This window comes from Mercenaria mercenaria, chromosome 18 (genome assembly GCF_021730395.1).
Source record: "Mercenaria mercenaria strain notata chromosome 18, MADL_Memer_1, whole genome shotgun sequence".
Taxonomy (NCBI): Eukaryota; Metazoa; Mollusca; class Bivalvia; order Venerida; family Veneridae; genus Mercenaria; species Mercenaria mercenaria.
The window spans coordinates 47,968,919-47,992,254 of record NC_069378.1 but is presented as its reverse complement, the minus strand read 5'-3'; the positions used below and the strand labels follow the sequence as shown (position 1 = coordinate 47,992,254).

Sequence of the window (23,336 nt, the reverse complement as noted above, 5' to 3'; positions counted from 1 at the left end):
AGGCATCCTTTAAGAAGACTAAATACTATTATAGCAGCAGCGGGCGCACCCACAGTCAATTTATACATAAGGCATGCTTTCAGGAGACTGCTTACGATAACAGCTGTATAGGCTGTTAACTGCCCACAGTCAGTTTATACATAAGACATTCTTTAAGGAGAGGCTTAATGTATCAACTGATTAGGAAGTGTGTCTGCAGCTTTTATAGTATGCAGTATTGCAATATGTTGGGATCATGTATTAACTGACTCAAGAATGTGTCCTCGGCTACTACGACGAACTTTCATCTGTAATACATTCTTAATATATAAGCCTACTCTAGGGTACGCCCACAACTATTATTGTGACTAGGTATACAGTGCTCTTCAATGAAGGACTAAAATATCAACTGAGTGAAATTCGTCCGCGACTTTTATACTGTATATTCCTGTTCAAATTAGGATTAATTAATGTATAAACTGACTGTGGGGTGCGTCCGCAGCTATTACAGTAAGCAGTCTCCTTAAAGGATCTCTTATGTATAAACTGACTGTGGGGTGCGTCCGCAGCTGCTATAATAGTATTTAGTCTTCTTAAAGGATGCCTTATGTATAAACTGACTGTGGGGTGCGTCCGCTGCTGCTATAATAGTATTTAGTCTTCTTAAAGGATGCCTTATGTATAAACTGACTGTGGGGTGCGTCCGCTGCTGCTATAATAGTATTTAGTCTTCTTAAAGGATGCCTTATGTATAAACTGACTGTGGGGTGCGTCCGCAGCTGCTATAATTGTATTTAGTCTTCTTAAAGGATGTCTTATGTATAAACTGACTGTGGGGTGCGTCCGCTGTTGCTATAATAGTATTTAGTCTTCTTAAAGGATGCCTTATGTATAAACTGACTTTGGGGTGCGTCCGCTGCTGCTATAATAGTATTTAGTCTTCTTAAAGGATGCCTTATGTATAAACTGACTGTGGGGTGCATCCGCAGCTGCTATAATTGTATTTAGTCTTCTTAAAGGATGTCTTATGTATAAACTGACTGTGGGGTGCGTCCGCTGTTGCTATAATAGTATTTAGTCTGCTTAAAGGATGCTTTATGTATAAACCGACTGTAAGGTGTGGCCACAGCTGCTATAAAAGTATTTAGTCTTCTTAAAGGATGCCTTATGTATTAACGGACTGTGGGGTGCGTCCGCTGCTGCTATAAAAGTATTTAGTTTTCTGAAAGGATGCCTTATGTATAAACTGATTGTTGGGTGCGTCCGCAGCTGCTATAATTGTATTTAGTCTTCTTAAAGGATGTCTTATGTATAAACTGACTGTAAGGTGCGTCCGCAGCTACAATAATAGTATTTAGTCTTCTTAAAGAATGCCTTATGTATTAACTGACTGTGGGGTGCGTCCGCAGCTGTTACAGTAAACAGTTTCTTTAAAGGATGCCTTATGTATTTACTGACTGTGGAGTGCGTCCGCAGCTGTTACAGTAAACAGTTTCTTTAAAGGATGCCTTATGTATTAACTGACTGTGGGGTGCGTCCGCAGCTGTTACAGTAAACAGTTTCTTTAAAGGATGCCCTATGTATTAACTGACTGTGGGGTGCGTCCGCAGCTGTTACAGTAAACAGTAAACAGTTTCTTTAAAGGATGCCTTATGTATTAACTGACTGTGGGATGCGTCCGCAGCTGTTACAGTAAACAGTTTCTTTAAAGGATGCCTTGTGTATTAACTGACTGTGGGGTGCGTCCGCAGCTGTTACAGTAAACAGTTTCTTTAAAGGATGCCTTATGTATTAACTGACTGTGGGGTGCGTCCGCAGCTGTTACAGTAAACAGTTTCTTTAAAGGATGCCTTATGTATTAACTGACTGTGGGGTGCGTCCGCAGCTGTTACAGTAAACAGTAAACAGTTTCTTTAAAGGATGCCTTATGTATTAACTGACTGTGGGGTGCGTTCGCAGCTGTTACAGTAAGTAGTCTCCTTAAAGGATGCCTTATGTAAAAAACTGACTGTGTGGTGCGTCCGCAGCTGTTACAGTAAGCAGTCTCCTTAAAGGATGCCTTATGTATAAACTGACTGTGTGGTGCGTCCTCAGCTGTTACAGTAAGCAGTCTCCTTAAAGGATGCCTTATGTATAAACTGACTGTGTGGTGCGTCCGCAGCTGTTACAGTAAGCAGTCTCCTTAAAGGATGCCTTATGTATAAACTGACTGTGTGGTGCGTCCTCAGCTGTTACAGTAAACAGTAAACAGTTTCTTTAAAGGATGCCTTATGTATTAACTGACTGTGGGGTGCGTCCGCAGCTGTTACAGTAAACAGTTTCTTTAAAGGATGCCTTATGTATTAACTGACTGTGGGGTGCGTCCGCAGCTGTTACAGTAAACAGTTTCTTTAAAGGATGCCTTATGTATTAACTGACTGTGGGGTGCGTCCGCAGCTGTTACAGTAAACAGTTTCTTTAAAGGATGCCTTATGTATTAAACTGACTGTGGGGTGCGTCCGCAGCTGTTACAGTAAACAGTAAACAGTTTCTTTAAAGGATGCCTTATGTATTAACTGACTGTGGGGTGCGTTCGCAGCTGTTACAGTAAGTAGTCTCCTAAAGGATGCCTTATGTATAAACTGACTGTGTGGTGCGTCCTCAGCTGTTACAGTAAGCAGTCTCCTTAAAGGATGCCTATGTATAAACTGACTGTGGGTGCGTCCGCAGCTGTTACAGTAAGCAGTCTCCTTAAAGGATGCCTTATGTATAAACTGACTGTGTGGTGCGTCCGCAGCTGTTACAGTAAGCAGTCTCCTTAAAGGATGCCTTATGTATAAACTGACTGTGTGGTGCGTCCGCAGCTGTTACAGTAAGCAGTCTCCTTAAAGGATGCCTTATGTATAAACTGACTGTGTGGTGCGTCCTCAGCTGTTACAGTAAACAGTAAACAGTTTCTTTAAAGGATGCCTTATGTATTAACTGACTGTGGGGTGCGTCCGCAGCTGTTACAGTAAACAGTTTCTTTAAAGGATGCCTTATGTATAAACTGACTGTGTGGTGCGTCCTCAGCTGTTACAGTAAGCAGTCTCCTTAAAGGATGCCTTATGTATAAACTGACTGTGGGTGCGTCCGCAGCTGTTACAGTAAGCAGTCTCCTTAAAGGATGCCTTATGTATAAACTGACTGTGTGGTGCGTCCGCAGCTGTTACAGTAAGCAGTCTCCTTAAAGGATGCCTTATGTATAAACTGACTGTGTGGTGCGTCCGCAGCTGTTACAGTAAGCAGTCTCCTTAAAGGATGCCTTATGTATAAACTGACTGTGTGGTGCGTCCTCAGCTGTTACAGTAAACAGTAAACAGTTTCTTTAAAGGATGCCTTATGTATTAACTGACTGTGGGGTGCGTCCGCAGCTGTTACAGTAAACAGTTTCTTTAAAGGATGCCTTATGTATTAACTGACTGTGGGGTGCGTCCGCAGCTGTTACAGTAAACAGTTTCTTTAAAGGATGCCTTATGTATTAACTGACTGTGGGGTGCGTCCGCAGCTGTTACAGTAAACAGTTTCTTTAAAGGATGCCTTATGTATTAACTGACTGTGGGGTGCGTCCGCAGCTGTTACAGTAAACAGTAAACAGTTTCTTTAAAGGATGCCTTATGTATTAACTGACTGTGGGGTGCGTTCGCAGCTGTTACAGTAAGTAGTCTCCTTAAAGGATGCCTTATGTATAAACTGACTGTGTGGTGCGTCCGCAGCTGTTACAGTAAGCAGTCTCCTTAAAGGATGCCTTATGTATAAACTGACTGTGTGGTGCGTCCTCAGCTGTTACAGTAAGCAGTCTCCTTAAAGGATGCCTTATGTATAAACTGACTGTGTGGTGCGTCCGCAGCTGTTACAGTAAGCAGTCTCCTTAAAGGATGCCTTATGTATAAACTGACTACATTCTATAAAATCTATGAGTGCAGATCAGAGTCAGTATATATATTTATTTATATACATTTTGCTTCTTGTTAAAAAAGACTTTCTACTAAAAAAGCTGCGGACGCACCTTAGAGTCAGATTATACATTAAGCTTGTATTAAGAGGAAGGAATATTAAATATAGAAAGAAACAGAATACATGTCTCAGAGTCGGTTTATGCATTTCGCCTCTATTTAAGAATACTATACATATTATATAAGTTGCATATACCGATCTTGTAGTCAGCTTATACAGAATAGAAATCGTGGACGTATCTCAGATTCACTAGATCTATTTGAGAGAGGTTCATACTGTTAAAGTTGAGGACGCAACTCAGAGTCAGGTTACATATTTATAGCCTGTATTTAGAAAGACTACATATCATAAAAGCTAAACTGAGGCATTATTTATATAACAGTTGTGGGTGCCTTTCAGAGTCAGGTTAAATAAATAGTTTAAAAAAGCGGTATTAATGAGAAATGTACATTATATAAATCGAGGAATCACCTCAGAGTAAGGTAATACATTTTAAGTCATTATTAAAGAGGAATACAATAAATAAAAATTGAGCTGAAAAAAATTCCTTTATCGAAGTCTGTCAAAAAGTATGACTGTGGGGTATACGGGTGTAATTTGATTTATTTTTTCTGTATCTTATAAGAAATATAACACCACCAGTGTGGTGTTTTCAGTTCATTTAATAGCTATAATGACTGATATAAACGATTTACAAACATGCTGCTAAGCAAACACCCTTGAATATTGAAGAGTACATGTACATGCTCATCAAAACATCACTCAGCTAAGGAAATGTAGAAACTGTCTGCAAAATTCTACCAGAATCTCATATCAAAAGTAATACTAAAAACAATCTGACGGTCGCCCAAAGCTTTAACGTATAAAGTCCTCTTGAAAAATGAATTGATGTATAATTTACTCGGACATGCATCCTCAATGTGCATAGTATACGTTTAACGTTGTATTATATTGGGGCGTTATGTATAATCACACTACGATGTCTTCAACTCTCAACGTGTTAGCCCTCATTTATAAAGACATAAAATGTATAACCTTACTCTGAAGCGCATCCTCAATTTCTAATACATGGTTAATTTTCAACATTACTCTGAGGAAAATCCTCAACTGTTCTAATATACCGTCGTTAATTTTGACATAATGAATAATCATATTTTAAGGTGTCGGATCCACAGCTTTTCCAGTAGTAGGGTCGAATACAGGCAGACTCTGTGTTGTTTCCTTAATTTCTATACTATGACACATTAAGCATATCTTATGAAAGTTGAGGACGCACCTCAGGGCCAGCTTATAAACAACACCACTATTTAAATGGAAATAAAGACGCTTTCCAGAATCATGTTACAAGACTCGTCTTTAGAGCAGGCTTAATCAGTTAAATACGACCATTAATTTTGTTGACACCCACCTCAAATAAAGAGTAATAATGAAAGGGAAAAAAAAATAAATAAAAAGAAACAACAGAAACACAAAAACAATCTTCTTCCGCTAATTTTCATTAAATCCTTAGCTGTACTACAACTTATATTTAAATGATCTATAAAATTGGTTTTCCACTTTATCTACTGAGAAAATCAGGAGAGTTTTTGTTTTCTTTTCTTTTCTTTTTCTTTTTGCGCTAAATTAAAGTGTGGGTGTAACACGGGCTGTCCCCCACACTATCATAAAATGAGAAGGCAAACCTCGCATTCTGCTCCCTGCTCTCATAAATGCCTATGTCCAATAGCTGTATGATACATTTTACTGTAATTATATGGACCGTGAAGGTATCGTTTTTGGCTCCATTTAAAAATTATCCCCCCCACCCCCCCTAAAAAAATTATATTAAAGCTTTATAGATTTATATACATTGTAGTATAGTTTATATATTTCAGTTTAGTTAGATCTATATTTCTATCATCTATACAAACTTTTGGTAGATTTATTACGGTAATTAATTAATTTATCGCCCGGGTTCATATTAATTTACACAATGAACATTTGTAATATTTTAAATATCAATGATTAATGCTTTCAATGTAGGCTACTTAATGATTTAAACGTCTTTTTCGTTTCTAGCTGTTGCTTGCCACCGCGCAAACGCTGACAACTTTATCATAATATCATCGCTCCACCTACTTACTACGGACCGCCTATAACTGTATGATGCGTCCGATTTCCTGACTGTAGAGTGCGTCTTCGTATGTCTACGTTTCCATTTCTCACATGTCTTTAACTGCGCATGCGTTGATTGATATCGATGTCAGTTTAACGTGCGGCATTGCTAAATTTTATGCGGGTATCTTTACTGCGCATGTGCATCGGCTCTGAGAGTTCGATCACCGGCTCAGTTGCATGCACTGCGCATGTGCACCGGCTCTGAAAGTTCGGCCACCGGATCAGTTGCATGCACTTCATCTATACGTCTCTCATAATACAGTACAACCCCAAACAACTGAGTCCTTACAGGTTTTATTAGATTTTGAGCAGTCCTTCATTGATTATTAGGTTTAGACATTGTCAGTAATCTCAAAGATACCATGATGAGTGGAGATCAACCCCCTACTTCAGCATACGACTTAATTGAGTTAGATACAGATAAACCTCATCAAGATGACCATAAACAGAACCAGCAAAATGACAATTCAATCTACGATAGAAAATCTAGAACGTTTCTCACTCCTAGGGAAAATGATAGTCTGGATGAGGAAATCTTGGCGACTCCTAGCTAACGGGGAGGTGACCTTAAGACTGCCAAGACAGATACAGACTAACCCGGACAGACGGACCCGCGTAGAACCGCCTGTGTCCGGGGCGTTAATGGACCATAATTACAGTAAGGAAAATGACGAATGTACGCAGTCAGTACAGATGTTTGGAGAATGAAGAAATTAACAGGTGTGGGGCTGAGGGTGTCCTAATGAAGGATACCATTAATGCAGAAAGCCGTGGCCACGGTTATGATAATATGAGATCCCAGGTTGCAACAAAATCCTACCCAGTAAATCCTTTGGTCCTTGAAAGGTCCCGACGACAGTTTAATTATGAGCAAGCAAGTCTTGAGGGTTCGGGGTGGTCGCATGAGTTTTACACACTACCTGACGGTCAAGTATTTGCGAACCACGGGCAGGTGGCAACGACACCTAGGGTACGACAGGCTTCACGCAGAGACCCTGGGGATAAAGGACATGATTAATTTACTGATGGTCCAGTACGGATGTCTAGAGATACTACAGCCGTGTCTATGACACAACCGAGTATAAGTAGACTTAATGATTGCAATTATAACAACCCTAGGTTTTATTCGGACGTTAAGCAATCACATTTAGCGACAGGTGACAAATATGATTCACATGTTTCTATGGCGCCTAGAAACATAGACGTAGGATATTGTAGTAATAACCAAGCTTTAAGACGACAGATAGTACCAGCTACATATGATGGTACCACCTCATTTGAAAATTATTTGCGACAATTTGAACCTGTAGCCAGAATGAATGGATGGTCAAACCTTGATAAAGCCATGAATTTAATGATTAATTTGAGAGGCAAGGCCCTTATGTCATTAAGTGACATTTCAGTAGATGAACAGAATGACTATGATAGAGTAAAGGAGATCCTCAGAGAAAAGTTTGAACCTAATAACCAGAGTAGCCTGTACAAAGCGCAGTTGCGGAGCAGACGACAGAAGAAAAATGAGACTATTCAAGACCTCGCATCTAGCATTAAAGAACTTACAAGAAAATCATTCCCAGGAGCTACATCTTTAACAGTAGAACAAGAAGCCATCACATATTTCTTACAAGCTTTAGATGATAGTGAGTTGCGATTTTACGTACAACAATCCAGACCAGATACTCTACAGAAAGCTGTATTAATGATTAAATAGAAAGTCAACTATTTCTTCAAGAAAGAAGGAAGAGCATGAGCTTCAGTCGTGGTATTAGAGAAAATGACTACCAGCAGGCCTTCCAACACATGAGTATTAACAGAATAGAAGATAGACTAGCAAAGATAGAAAACAGCACTCCACAACCTAGTAAGCCAACAAAGAATAAGAGTAATATTGTTTGTTTTCATTGTGGTAAAAATGGACATATGCGTAAAGACTGTGACAGCAGAGACAAGAGAGCAGACCTGCCTTATAACAGATATCATAACACTCAGAATTTCAATCAATACAGAAATCATCAAAATAGACAGGCACCTAGCCAGAATAGTTACAACTCAGTACAAGACAAGCAAACCAGGCCCAGAACCAGGAAAACTTCAAGAGGCTGTAACTGAGGGTCTAGATACAGCACTTAATTTCAAACGACCCACAAACTATAATGGAATGTATATGACAGTTAAAATTTATGACAGTATTAGAAGCGTTAGTTGATACCGGTGCAACTTGTACTATTATACACCCAAAAATATATGTAGAATTAGCCCAAATGTATAATTTATCATTAAAATGTGAAGGTCATTCCAATTTAAAGGCAGCAGATGGTAAACCTATTCAAACAGAGGGTATGATAGAACTTGATATAGTGATTGGTCGATATAAATACAGACCAAAGGTGATTATTGCAGATGTTGAAGTACCTATGGTGATAGGATTAGATTTTCTGCATGGAAATAAAGCTCAGATAGACATTTTTGGTCCCTCTATTCTGTTGCAGTGAGAAAAAAGTAGTCTGCCAGTTAAAGAACAAAGCACCTTCAATATACAAAATACAGTTAGCACAAGATACGACGATACCTCCTGACAGCGAGCTAATTATAAAATGCACATTAGACAGTCAGCCATTTGATTTTGTAACACAGGTATGATAGAAACATCAAGTGACGTGTGGCAAAAACAAGGTGTTCTAGTGGGTAAAGCCTTAGTTAACCTCAATAACGACTTCATACCAGTAAGTGATGAACATAACAGACAAACCTGTTAAATTGTATAAAAATACAAAAGCCTGTCAGATTGAACCTGTTGAAGTAGTAATGCCAGAAGAAATAAAAGGGCCTTCTCACAACATCTTTACAATAGAAGAAGATCTGTCCCCCTTACAAGAGATACCTGAAAACTTAAAATCAATATATGAAAATTGTAAGCCAAACGTTACAGAAGACCAACTAGTTGAAGTTAAAAGGTTATTAATAAAATATCAAGATGTCTTTTCTAGGTCAAAAACAGATCTAGGTCAGACAGACAGAATACAACATAGAGTGAATACTGGGCTAGCACCACCTATAAAGCAGCAACCTAGAAGAGTACCTATAAGTACGCGTGAAGGCGTAGAGAAAGAAATACAGCGCATGATTGATGCTGATTTAATAGAACCTAGTTCTGATCCCTGGAGTAGTCCCATAGTACCGGTTAAGAAGAAATCAGGGGAGATAAGACTGTGCATTGATAACAGGAAAATCAATGCAGTTTGTTTAAAAGATTCGTACCCTTTGCCAAGAACACGTGATTGTTGAGATTCATTACAAGGTGCAAAATGGTTTTCTACTTTAGATTGCACATCGGGGTACTACCAAGTACAGATGCACCCAGATGACAAAGACAAGACTTCTTTTGTATGCCACAAAGGGCAGTTTGCCTTCAAAGTGATGCCTATGGGAATGTGTAACAGTGCTAGTATCTATCAACGCCTCATGAAGCTAATAATGACCGACTTACAATATGAGACTCTCTTAATTTATTTAGATGACCTGATAGTATATATATATATAACATTTGAAGATCACCTGTACAAGTTAGAGTTGACACTGCAAAAACTTCAAGAGGCAAAATTGAAAGTATCTCCCAACAAATGTTTCTTGTTTCAGATAAAGGTAAATTTCTTAGGACATACTGTATCGGAAGAAGGAGTTCAGACAGAATCAAGCAAGATAGAAGCAATAACTAAGTGGCCAGTGCCTAAGAACGTGACAGAGATTAGAGCCTTTCTTGGAACAGCAGGATATTACCGTTCATTTATCAAATCTTTTGCTCAAATTGCTCGCCCTTTACACAGATTGACAGACAAGGACGCTCCCTTCATCTGGACGGATGAGTGCATGCGAGCATTTTTAAAGTTAAAAGATGCTTTGACATCAGCCCCTATTCTGGGATATCCCAATACAAAAGACCAATACATTATATACTGCGACGCCAGCTCATTTGCAATTGGAGCCGTGTGCTCACAAGTACAGAACAATGTAGAGAAAGTAATAGGCTATTTCAGCAAAACACTGAATAAACAAGAAGTTAAATATTGTACAACTAGAAGAGAACTACTTGCAGTAGTTGAACCGGTTAAATATTTTCATCATTATGTGTATGGTGTGTCCTTTAAGGTAAGGACAGATCACGCCACTATAACTTGGCTCATGAATATGAAGTTATCAAGCGGTCAATTAGCCAGATGGCTTGAGACATTAGGATCTTATGATTTTGAAATTTCTCACCGGAGTGGTGCGAAACATGTTAATTATGACGGCTTGTCAAGGAGACCATGTGACCCCTGTAACTACTGTGAAAGACGTGAACAATCATCAAAGGATGAGACAAAGAAAGATATGTGTAGAAGTGTTACACAAGAAATCCCAGAGAATAAGGAAGCCATAGATTTTATGACTTCAATGAACAGAGATGAGTGTAATCCTAGGATCCAGGATAACGCAGTACAGTCAAACCCGGTGGCTGGTCCATCAGTTGAACAGAGAGATAGCTGGGTAAAACCAATAGACATAGAAGAGTTACAAAAAGATGTAAATAGTGACCCAGAACTTCAACTTATGCTAGCATGGAAGACAGAAAATAGACGACCCCCATGGACAGAAATTTCATACTTAGGTTCAGAAATCAAGAGATATTGGTCACAATGGGACCGTATCATACTACACAACAAACTGCTGTATAGAAAATGGAGTAATAATGATGGTACACATTACTGGCAGTTCATAGTACCTAGAAACTACAGAGACAGTGTATTACGGCTAATACACAACAGCAAAAAGGCAGCCCATCTTGGCATTACCAAGACAAAAATAAAGTTACAGACTATTTTATTGGGTTAATAGTATCAGTGATGTAGAAGTATGGTGTAACACGTGTGAAACGTATCAGCCCCGAAAACTTCCCCAGACTCGAGCGAAAGCTAGCATGAAACAATATTAAGTAGACTGTCCGCTAGAGAGAGTCGGCATAGATAAATTTGGACCATTACTCGTATCAAACAACAATAATAGATTTAATCCTCGGAGTCATTGACTATTTCACAAAATGGGTAGAATTGTATCCATTGCCAAATATGTTAGCTAGTACTTGTACTGATGTTTTTATTACAGAGTTTATCAGCCGCTTTGGAGTACCTAGACAGATCGTAACAGATCAGGGGAGACAATTTGAATCTCATTTATTTCAGGAACCGTGCGACAGACTTGACATCGATAAGACGCGCTGTTCACCATTTCATCCCCAGACTAACGGCTTATGCGAAAGAATCTTTAAGACATTAGCTGATATGTTAGCCAAAATAGTAAAAACCAATCAACGTGATTGGGATACTCATATACCTTTTCTACTTTTAGCGTATAGAAAGTTCGGTACAAGAGTCAACCGGGTACTCACCTAGTCGAATGCTACTGTATCACGAACCTATATTGCCACCTGACTTAGTTTTTGGTGCATGTTTACCGGCCCAACACTACGAATCGCCAAGTCAGTATGTCAAGCAAAAACAAACAATTATGTATAATGTGCATGAAATCGCTCGTCGTCATTTAGCGCTAGCGTCGGACAGACAAAAGAAACACTACGACCATCGCGTGAACACAAATACTTGATAGGGTATGGCTGACCAACGAAACAAAAGTTAAAGGTAGAATGCAAAAAATTAGAGAATCGTTGGTTAGGTCCCTATGTCATAATAGAAAAGCTGTCAGATCTCAACTACAAAATCCACTTGAAAAATAAAACCCAGATTGTACATCATAATCGTCTAAAACCAGTTGTTTCCAAAATGTAATAAAATTGTTATATATTTTACAGAATGTCATCTCCAAGTTTACCTCCAAACTGTAAGATACCATTGAAGAAGTACAGATTGTGTGCCTATGTATGTAAAGAATGCTGTATTGGTTATGACCGGGAAGACCAGTGTCGTCGACACAGAGAGGACAGACATGAGACATTTGTAATGTGCCGTTTTAAGTGTGGTGTAACATTTCCTTTATGCAGGCCGAGTAATCTTAAACGTCATGAGCACACCTGTAGGAAAGGAGATCGCAGACCAAAACAGCAAAACAAAGATAACAGAAACAGAAATAGAACAAAAGTATCTCCATATCACAGAGTAACCAAACTAAACAATGAACGAACTACACTAAAAGTACAGAGAAACAACATCAAAACAACGACAGACAAACAGACAGTGGAGAAGGTCCAGTCTCTTAGTATATCAACAGTGAGCCAGCAACTGCAAATACCAACCTCTTCAACAACCATATCACAAAACTACACACCTATTTCTACATCAACACAACCTATTAAGCAATCTACAGTGGTCCAGCCACAAACTCCTGTACAAGACAACATAGCATCTCCACCGGATTTTGGTATCCTATTAGAGGAAGATGCCGATACACCTTTTGACTGGGGTCTGCCAACATACAACACTTCAGTCGATAGCTTAAAACCATTTGAAGGGCCAATGATTGCCACAACATACACAGATACAGCAATTATTACAAACACAGTAACATATTCGTTAAGTTCAACACACACTGACAATCTGCCTTCTAAGGACGACACTGACAGTATATCCATAACAACAGAAAATAGACAGGAAATATAAGAACTTTTACATGACATAAATCTATGTCAAATAGAACAAATGGAAAGAGATGTAAATATGTAAGGGCAACAAATAACCCAAAAACAAGAACAACAACAAACAAAACAAGACTTACTTGAACAACATTATAAATTGAAAGAAGAATTAAGACAATTGAAAGAAGAAGAGACAAGATTATTAAAAGAGCAACAACAACCACAAAACGAAGGACAACAACAAAAAGAACAACAACAACAACAAATCGAAGAACAACAAAAACAAGAACAACAACAACAAAATGAAGGACAACAACAAAAAGAACAACATCCACAGACAAACTATCACTTACAGAAGATCACCAAACTGAACAGCAAACATCACTACAAACAACACAAAATACATGTACAGATGATTACAGGCTGATAAAGGTTAAGGACATACCATTAATAGGAGATGTAAACAAGGAAATAATGCATGACCCAAGAACATATCTCAAGGGAGCCCCATCAGCCTATCAACACACCAAATGCACAGTTAATTAAAACTCATCGGATCAATGCACTAAAATTAGGAGTAGATAAAGTAAAGGTAAACTATACTTACAAAGGCAGCACCGTAATAAAAAAAGAAACAGTTCTTTTAGAGTCTGGAGACCAGTACGCACTAGAGACATTTATAACTCCAAACAAAACCTATAGAGTATTACTTGAGACCAAGGTCGACCCAAACAATTGAACTGAATTGATTATCTCCAATGACGACTTCTTTCTTATTTGTAGAAGAGCAGGAAAAATATTCCAGATAGTGAGGGCACCTAATGTAAGTATAAGGCAGAGAAGCAGGAAACCATAAGGAAATTGCACATTATTAATATAGTACTTTTCCATACATTTTGCGTATGAGGCATATTGTATATTTTCATTCACTTACCCTATTAAATAAAGAAAATTTCTAGTATATAGAGTGTGGCTGCCATTATGAACATAAAATGACTACAGTCAAAACTCGGTATCTCCAACTAACTGATCTCAAAACTCTGACTATCTGAAAGACATTTTCAAGTTCCTCCCCAAAAAACATAAATTATACACAAGATATCATTTCAAGGTGAATTTTGAGGTAAAATGCTTGGTCCCTTGGATTTCTATATTAGTATATCGAGTTTTAACTGTAATTTCCTGTTGATTCCCACAACTATTTTATCATATTTTTGTCATAGGCTTGACAATCTCATAGACCTAACAGGAAGTATTATGGAAAGCATTTTTATTACCTCTCTTTATTGTTCTGATAGTATAATTTTATGTTCAACTTTGAAAGTTGTGGTAATCAAACAATCTAATTATGCATATTCTCTACTCAGACAACAGCTTTATCTGTTTTATACCTAACATTAAAAGAACTTTTGGACTTTAAGGTACCGAAATTCCAAAACACAAAAAAAATGTATTCATATCTGGACTGCTCCTTTAATCTATGTGTTTAAAATACAAAACTTAAAGAAATGTGGAACTCTGAGGTACTAAAATAAATAATACATTGAAAGACAAATATTACAAAGTCTAAAACAAGAGCTTTATGTTGCCAACGCGCTCGCCTATTCGAAGAATTGATGAAAGTATGGGGTCAAAATATTACTAGAGATTTTCAGACAAAAGAAAAAGATAGACAAGACAAAGAATGTACCTGTATTTGTGGATTTGGATAAGTCTTGAAATATATGGCAATGTGTGACCATAATGGTAAGCAAGTGTTCAAAGCCATATAATTATCAAAGACAAAAATATGGAATGATATGCAAAACTTAACTAATTTCTAAATCAAACAATGAGATGCGTTCAATAAACGCTTGATGCCCCCGGTGGCATACTTGTCGATACAAAGCAACCGAAGTCAAAAACGAGGTCGAGGTCAAGTTCAAGGTCAAGGTAAAACTGAGGTCAGTGATGTCTGAAGATAAAGAATGGCCACAGGTTACATCTGCATTAGTATGAAGTCATTCTTGTTAGTGGTATTGATGCTAGACGAAACGGTCCCATTTGGTTAACCTCGTACGGACGGACAGGCCAATCACTATATGCCTCCCGCATCAGTAGATGCCAGAGGCATAAAAAGGGGCGTAACTGAGCTAAAGTCCATGTCCTAGTTATGAAGTCTTGCCTACATATGTAGACTAAGATGGTAAACAAGTGGTCAAAGTTTCAAAGCCATATGACGAACAGGTTAGGCAAAATATGGACTGGTATGAAAATATTAACTGATTTCTAAGTCCAAAAGGGCCATAATTCAGCCAAACAGACAGACAGACGGACGTCCGGACAGACAGACAGACAACCCGAAACCAGTATACACCCCCTTACAACTTTGTTGTCGGGGGCTACAAAAGTAGCTTTCTTACTGTAAAAGTTTGCAAGGTTGTTTCTGTGAACTATCAATAGCTATGTTGGTGGACATGTGATGACAATTGACATAAGGTTACACATTCTGTGTATGATTTATTTTTGGTTATTCAAGCTTGTATAGAAAGTAATGTACTTGCAAACGTTACATTATTGTTTTAAGGATGTGTGCAGCTCTATGAGAACATGTAATTGCAAGAAGTCTGTTGATTTTAATTACCGTAACAGTTCCTTTACCTTTACTCATAGGAATATATGAGGCTTTAACATAGATATACACGTTATCAAAGATCTGTTCACCTAAGGGCTCTCCTGCTAAGTCTTTTGTGCTACCAGGATATTATGTACAAGGCTTGCAACGTGTTAAATATTATAATGGAGGAAAGAACTCATCAGAATGTTAAGTCTTCTTAAATTTATATCTAAAAGGAGAAAGATCAGCCAAGTATAACAATATAGACGACACGTTTAATCTAGCAATAGCAGACGGTAATTTTACATACAATCAGACGGTAATCTAACAGGCGAAAATCTGAGAAAAAAAATTAAATTATTTTGATTCTAAAATAATTTCCATTAATGAAACATCACCCAGAAGCCGCGCGCGCGTAATTTGTTCTGGGTCACTGTTACTTACCTCAAAACCATTAAAAGTCACCTACTGGTCATGACCAACATCCCTTACAACGTTCATGATCCTAGGCGTATTATTCTTGCGTAAAGCACTAAACTGGTCTAGGTCACTGTCACCTTGACATTTAACTTACTTACCTCAAAATCAATAGGGGCATCTGCTGGTCATGACCAACCTCCCTATAAACTTGCGTGATCACAGGCCCATGAGTCATCATCCGAAACCCGTTCAACTGGTCACTGTGACCTCCACCTTTGACTACTGATCTCAAATCAATAAGGGATATGTGCTGCTCATGACCTATCACCATATCAGCTTTCATGATCCAAGGCAAGTGTTCTCGAGTTATCATCCGGAAAGCTTTTAACTGTTCTTTGTCTCAACAGAAATGAGCTTGCTCTTTTTTGTGCTATCCTTGGTACTGGGACCATGCAATGGTTCTCTTTTGCACAATATAATATTAATGATGCCTATTGTTTTATTCTATATTGTGTTTATATGTCATCATGTTTATGTTATTCCTTTGTCGAAATAAATCTATCTATCTCTATATCTATCTACCCCTCCTTCTTCGATGTGGGGGTGTGTTTTTAAACAGACGATGACGACGGCCCTGAACCGTTCACAGCTCAAGCATGAATATAAAGCATACACAGAAACTAGCCCTTCCCATTTTCAGCCATGATTTTACTACCCAAACAATGTTATCAATCTAGTAAGCTAAAAAAGGTCAACAGATAAATATTTTGTTACTTCCCTTTAAATCATATTGAGCATAATGTGCTCAGATGAGCTGAAATATCAGAAACACGTGCAATTCTGTTAAAATTGTTCACTGAATTTTAATTTAGGACCCCCAGACAGGATAAAGGGTTAAAAACAGTATCTCACAAAGGAAACAAAAAGTATTACATTTTATTAAAATTTAGATACCTTAACAATCTTATAACAAGTACAACCTTTGCATTTTATATAAAATTATCATACACAAAGTGCATATTTTCTAAATAATTTACTGGTTATTATGAAAAACTCAAAACAATGAAAAATGATAAAAATATTCATTTAGCAACATGTTTTCAAGTGACTTTTCACATGTCGAAATACCAAAGGCTCTAAAGCATTGTCAGTTTAACATTTTTTGTATATCAGCATCTCCAGTTTGTGGTCAGTCAGATTTTTTATGACAAACAGACACAAAAGGCTTACTGTCACCTCGAAGATAAGTATGTTTTAGTACTATGCACATACTGTTCTTTGTCTGCTGTATTCCCGTTTCGTGTTGTTGGTTTTGTTAACACTTGCTATATTTCTACAGTTACTTTGTAAACACCATAATGGTGTGCTAGAAAAGAAACCCATACAAAACTTAGAGACTTACCCTAAGCCCTTTTTACACAAGGGAAACAATCTGTTTATATAGTGAAATTGTTTAGTGAACACCGTTTGTTAATCCTAATCCTGTCCATGTTATACCATTGCAATGGAAAAGTAATCTATCTATGTTACATGCTATGCATGATAAGACAGTCATGCATTGAACAGTCCTGAAATTGATTGTTTTAATTTTCTCATATTTCTAGATTTTTTTCCCATACTTTGACGCATATATATTGATAGAAGAGATTGTTCTCTTTGCAACAGTAACCTTGTCAGTATATTTTACCTTGTGAAATTCTGTGGGTTTTGACTTTTTCAAAATAATCGTCTGTTTGTTGACAAATTTCACCACAGAAAATGTAACACTTTCCCAGGGCATTAAATTATTTGATCTTTACATAATTTTCTATTCAGGTTGTTAATCCTTAGAGAAATTATGCATAATTAAGCATGTTTTTTTCCTGCGTAGAGGTAAAAAGTGCATGGTTTGCATGGAGTACAAGGTCAATAGCCATCTAAACCTACAGTAAAGTCATAGCGGAGTTGTCTCCAGTTTTTCCAAATATTTTACCCGGGATCATTTTTTTAGCTCAAATAACTCTTTTTCCGAAAATGATATCTGAAATATTTTTTTCAGTCTACATACTCTGATGCAGTTAGCTATACATATATATATAAAAGAAAATTCCTACTTGAAGTTTGTATTTTTAGTTACAGTGCCTACAAAACTGGCAAATATTTAGTGGATGTTGTCAATGATGTAAATAATAATCCTTGATAACATGTTAGCATTGAAATAATATATCTCAGACAGTGATCACCTCTTGAATAAAGTCACTGTTACATGCATACTGTTGTATAATTCCTTCACATCTGGACTCTCAATGTTTGGGATATATTATTTCTTATTCTGTGCAGTCTTGTCAGGATCCATGCTGTTCGCTTTTAAAGCCTATGGCAATTAGAGAAACTGTTAGGAAAGAGCATGGATCCTGACCAGACTGCATGGATGAGCAGGCTAGTCTGGATCCATGCTGGTCACAAAGCCACTATGTTGGTTTTCTCATGGCACGGTTCAATTATTACAAGAATTTTCAGTTGCATCTAATAATCTTATATTTTGTAACGTGCCCTTGACCTCCTTGACACTGACTCCACTGGCCACACATGCAAATCCAACCTCAATCTTATATTACCATTAAACAAAGTTCTATTTCAGTATAAAATATGAGTATCCTCCATGGCTGAGTTGTGATGGCTGCCGACTTCAAATCATTTGCCCTTCATCGATATTGGTTCCAGCCTAACTCTGGGCATTGTCTTCCTCCACTATCAAAGCTGAAAAGTAGCCATATCCCCTATAAATGTGTCGGAGCAACATCAAACCCAACAAAATAAGATAAATAAGAGACTTTTTTTTTTCAAAACAGCAACCCTTCAAGCAAGCCCAAACCTGGACTATACTACACTACAGGGCAAATTTCATTTTAAGGGGAGCAGTGGTCTAGTGGATAAGGTGTTGGCAGCTCAATCCAGGGGTCATTGGTTCGAGCCCCAATTGGGTCAGGACCATGATCTCTTGGATGACGCCAGTACTGTTTTTTTTTTTCAGGAAACAGACTCGAGAGTGGTTCCAATAAGCTTTCATCACAATTGAGCTAAAACAAATTAGTATCAACTAAATCTTAGTTCAAATATCAAGCTAAATGCAAGGTATTGAGCACTCTATATGATTCGAAGCCTAAAGTTTAACTAACATTTGTCAATTCAACTCAAAAGTCATATATATTGATGAAAGAGTGGGTACAAAATATCGAAAGACCCTTTTTATCCCATCAGAAAGTATTCTTTAACTTCAAGAATTCTGGAACAGTAAGATTATTGTACGGAATGAAAGAGAGATATGTTTTCCACAAGAAAACTATTCTCTACTCTAAGACTGCTGTGCAGAAAATAATGTTTCTCTTCAATCACAGGAAAATGTGAAGTCAGACTGGTAGGGGATGAATGATTTGTAACCTTGAAGAAAATGTTTCTATTAGTGAAGAAGTCTGTCCAGAAAAAATATCCTTACTTTCATTTATTTCATCAGAAAATATTCTTTTACTTCAAGAAGGTGGTAATCAATACTGTACAGTTAATTCTAAATAGAGGGAAAGTATGAAAGAATTGTACAGTTTACTTAATTCCTGAAAATATTCTCCATCTTCCAGAATTAAGATATTTACAACAGTTCATTGTGACTGTTACTTAAGTCTTAATCTTTCAGAATATTATATTCTACACTGAACCATGAATGAGTGACTTGTATTGCTACAAGTTTATGGCCTGATGATATTGTTCGTCTATCAAAATGTTAATCGAACTGTTAATCATGATCGGAGAGAAAGTATGAGAGACTTGTACTCCTGTAGAAATTGTTTCTCTTCATCAAGGCTAATGTCCAGATAATCTTCTTCATCTTCTGGAAGATCTGAAACAAGTCTGTCGATTGCTTCTTTTTCTTCTTTCAACTGTTCTGGAGTCTTCTCACTGGATGAATCTTCTAAAACAAATACAGAATTTAAACAAGAGGACCATGATGGTCCTGAATCGCTCACCTCTTCCCACATGACCCAGTTTTGAGTATGACGTCGTTTTTTCTATTATTTGATATAGTGACCTAGTTTTTGAGCTCATGTGACCCAGTTTTGAACTTGACCTAGATATTATCAAGATAAAAATTCTGACCAATTTTCATGAAGATCCATTGAAAAATATGGTCTCTAGGTTTTTCTATTATTTGAACTATTGACCTAGTTTTCGAAGGTACGTGACCCTGTTTTGAACTTTACCTAGATATCATCAAGGTGAACATTCTCACTAATTTTCATGAAGATCTCATGAAAAATATGGCCTCTAGAGAGGTCACAAGGTTTTTCTATTTTATACCTACTGGCCTAGTTTTTGACCGCACATGACCCAGTTTCGAAACTGACCTAGATATCATCAAGGTGAACATTCAGATCAATTTTCATGAAGATCCATTGAAAAATATGGCCTCTAGAGAGGTCAAAAGATTTTAATAATTTTAGACCTACTGACCTAGTTTTTGACCACAGTTGACTCAGTTTCAAACTTTACCTAGATATCATCAAGATGAACATTCAGACCAACTTTCATACAGATCCCATGAAAAGTATGGCCTCTAGAGATGTCACAAGGTTTTTTATTATTTGACCTACTGACCTAGTTTTTTATGGCACGTGACCCAGTTTCAAACTTGACCTAGATATCACCAACGTGAACATTCTGACCAATTTTTATGGAGATCCATTCACAAGTATGGCCTCTAGAGAGGTCACAAGGTTTTTCTATTATTTGACCTACTGACCTAGTTTTTGATGGCACGTGACCAACTTTCGAACTCGACCTAGATATCATCAAGGTGAACATTCAGATTAACTTTCATACAGATCCCATGAAAAATATGGCCTCTAGAGAGCTCACAAGGTTTTTCTATTATTTGACCTACTGACTTAGTTTTTGATGGCACGTGACCCACTTTCGAACTTGACCTAGATATAATCAAGGTGAACGTTCTGACCAATTTTCCTGAAGATGTCATGAAATATATGGCCTCTAGAGAGGTCACAAGGTTTTTCTATTTTTAGACCTACTGACCTAGTATTTGACGGCACGTGACCCAGTTTCGAACTTGACCTAGATATCATCAAGATGAACATTCAGACCAACTTTCATACAGATCCAATGAAAAATATGGCCTTTAGAGAGGTCACAAGGTTTTTCTATTATTTGACCTACTGACCTTGTTTTTGACGGCACGTGACCGAGTTTCGAACTTGACCTAGATATCATCAAGATAAACATTCTGACCAATTTTCATAAAGATCCCATGAAAAATGTGACCTCTAGAGTGGTCACAAGGTTTTTCTATTTTTAGACCTACTGACCTAGTTTTGGACCGCACGTGACCCAGTTTCGAACTTGACCTAGATATCATCAAGATAAACATTCTGATTTACTTTCATGAAGATCCCATGAAAAATGTGACCTCAAGAGTGGTCACAAGGTTTTTCTATTTTTAGACCTACATTCTGACCAATTTTCATAAAGATCCCATGAAAAATGTGACCTCTAGAGTGGTCACAAGCAAAAATTTACGGACGCACGCACGGACGGACGGACGGACGGACGGACACCGCGCGATCACAAAAGCTCACCTTGTCACTTTGTGACAGGTGAGCTAAAAAAACAATGAATAATACTGAGCATGCTTTTTATCAATTTACAACAGAAGAAACAATTAAATGAAATATCGCAATCCAAGAAAATGTAACAGACAGGCTGACCGACAGTTCAATCACTGCATGCATCGCAGATCTTCATCATCTTTGGAAAAATATGCAATTTTGCAAAAAAATAATTCCAAAGCTCCTACAAGTTTATGGTAAATTTAACTTTAACATAACTTGAAATTGTACATTAAAATGCAGCTTTGGGTGCCTGTATCTAACTTGTCTTACACATTTGAGTCAATACCTTTTATCAATATGGTCAACCCCTCTAAAAACTTTTTAGAAATATAGATCTAGAACTAATTCCCAGTTTCTAACATTCTTCAGCTTGCCTGCTGTAATATACCAATACACTGGACTCTTGCCTAAAAAGGGGCTAAATTTTTGAACTACTGGTTCGAAGTCTTGTCTGACCACTTCTGTGAATGATAAGACAGAATTCATAATTTCACATTAAAGTCATGAATTTCTAAAGTAGCTGAAGTGGTGAAATTTAAAGTACTTGAAGTAGTGGAATCTAAAGTACTTGGAACAGTGGAATCTAAAGTACCTGGTGGAGTGCAATCTAAAGTACCTGAAGAAGTGGAATCTAAAGTACCTGAAGTAGTGGAATCTAAAGTACCTGAAGAAGTGGAATCTAAAGTACCTGAAGTAGTGGAATCTAAAGTAGCTGAAGTAGTGGAAATTAAAGTACTTGAAGGAGTGGAATCTAAAGTACCTGGTGGAGTGCAATCTAAAGTACCTGAAGAAGTGGAATCTAAAGTACCTGAAGAAGTGGAATCTAAAGTACCTGAAGTAGTGGAATCTAAAGTACCTGAAGTAGTGCAATTTAAAGTACCTAAAGATGTAGAATCTAAAGTACCTCAAAAAGTGGAATCTAAAGTACCTGAAGAAGTGGAATCTAAAGTACCTGAAGTAGTGGAATCTAAAGTACCTGAAGTAGTGGAATCTAAAGTACCTGAAGTAGTGCAATTTAAAGTACCTAAAGATGTAGAATCTAAAGTACCTGAAAAAGTGGAATCTAAAGTACCTGAAGAAGTGGAATCTAAAGTACCTGAAGAAGTGGAATCTAAAGTACCTGAAGAAGTGGAATCTAAAGTACTTGAAGTAGTGCAATTTAAAGTACCTAAAGATGTGGAATCTAAAGTACCTGAAAAAGTGGAATTTTAAGAACATGGAGAAGTGGAATCTAAAGCACATTGAGAAGTATAATCTAAAGTACCTGAAGAAGTGCTTAAGTATTTGAAGAAGTGGAATCTACAGTACATGAAGAAGTGGAATTCAAAGTACCTTCAGCAGTTGAATCTAAAGTACCAGAAGAAGTGATATTTAAAGAATTTAAAGAAAAGGAATCTCAAGTACCTAAAGTTTTGGAATCTAAAGTACCTAAAGTAGTGGAATCCAAAGTACCTGAAGTAGTGGAATCAGAGGATCCTGATGAAGTGCTCGGACTTTGGTCACCTGGTGCTGGAGGAGGTATGTCACCACCACTGCTCACTAGCTCCTCTATCGCCTTAGGTACATCACCTTTATGCTTGGCAAGTGCTCTCTGAGCCATCTCAGGTTCAAAACCCATTGATGTTACCTACAAAATATGTTATAAAGTTAGGAGGAAGTTGGATCAAGTAATTCTTTAGTTACAATATTACAACCATACTTACATTGACCTGTCTGCAGTTACAGCCTTGCCTAGTTGCAAACATTACGATGGTTTAAACCAATAGGTTGTTATTTATTTTATTCTTGTTTCAAATAAATTTATGACAATTTTATAAAAACATCTAATATACAGTGTGTGTATTTAAGCAGTTATATATAAATATGAATTTAAAACACATAAACAACAAAAAATACTTCGACACATTATACATTTTAAACCTATGTGTGT

The 23,336-nt window shown here is 37.3% G+C and overlaps 1 protein-coding gene across 3 annotated transcripts in view; it reads right to left on the bottom strand.

Annotated features, from left to right (window-relative positions):
* Positions 1-18,982: 18,982 nt before the first annotated feature.
* LOC123539260 (NEDD8 ultimate buster 1-like) overlaps positions 18,983-23,336 on the bottom strand; it is a 44,931-nt gene continuing 40,577 nt past the window's right edge. Inside the window, exons 16-17 of one of the 3 annotated variants that reach the window (XM_053529452.1) lie at positions 22,835-23,033; positions 18,983-19,695 (exon numbers count right to left, since the gene is read on the bottom strand). In XM_053529452.1, the coding sequence (XP_053385427.1) occupies positions 19,523-19,695; positions 22,835-23,033 (372 nt within the window). In that variant the 3' untranslated portion in view covers positions 18,983-19,522. The remainder of the gene's footprint in view (positions 19,696-22,834; positions 23,034-23,336) is intronic. The other 2 variants (XM_053529453.1, XM_053529454.1) reach the window with 2 other exon arrangements.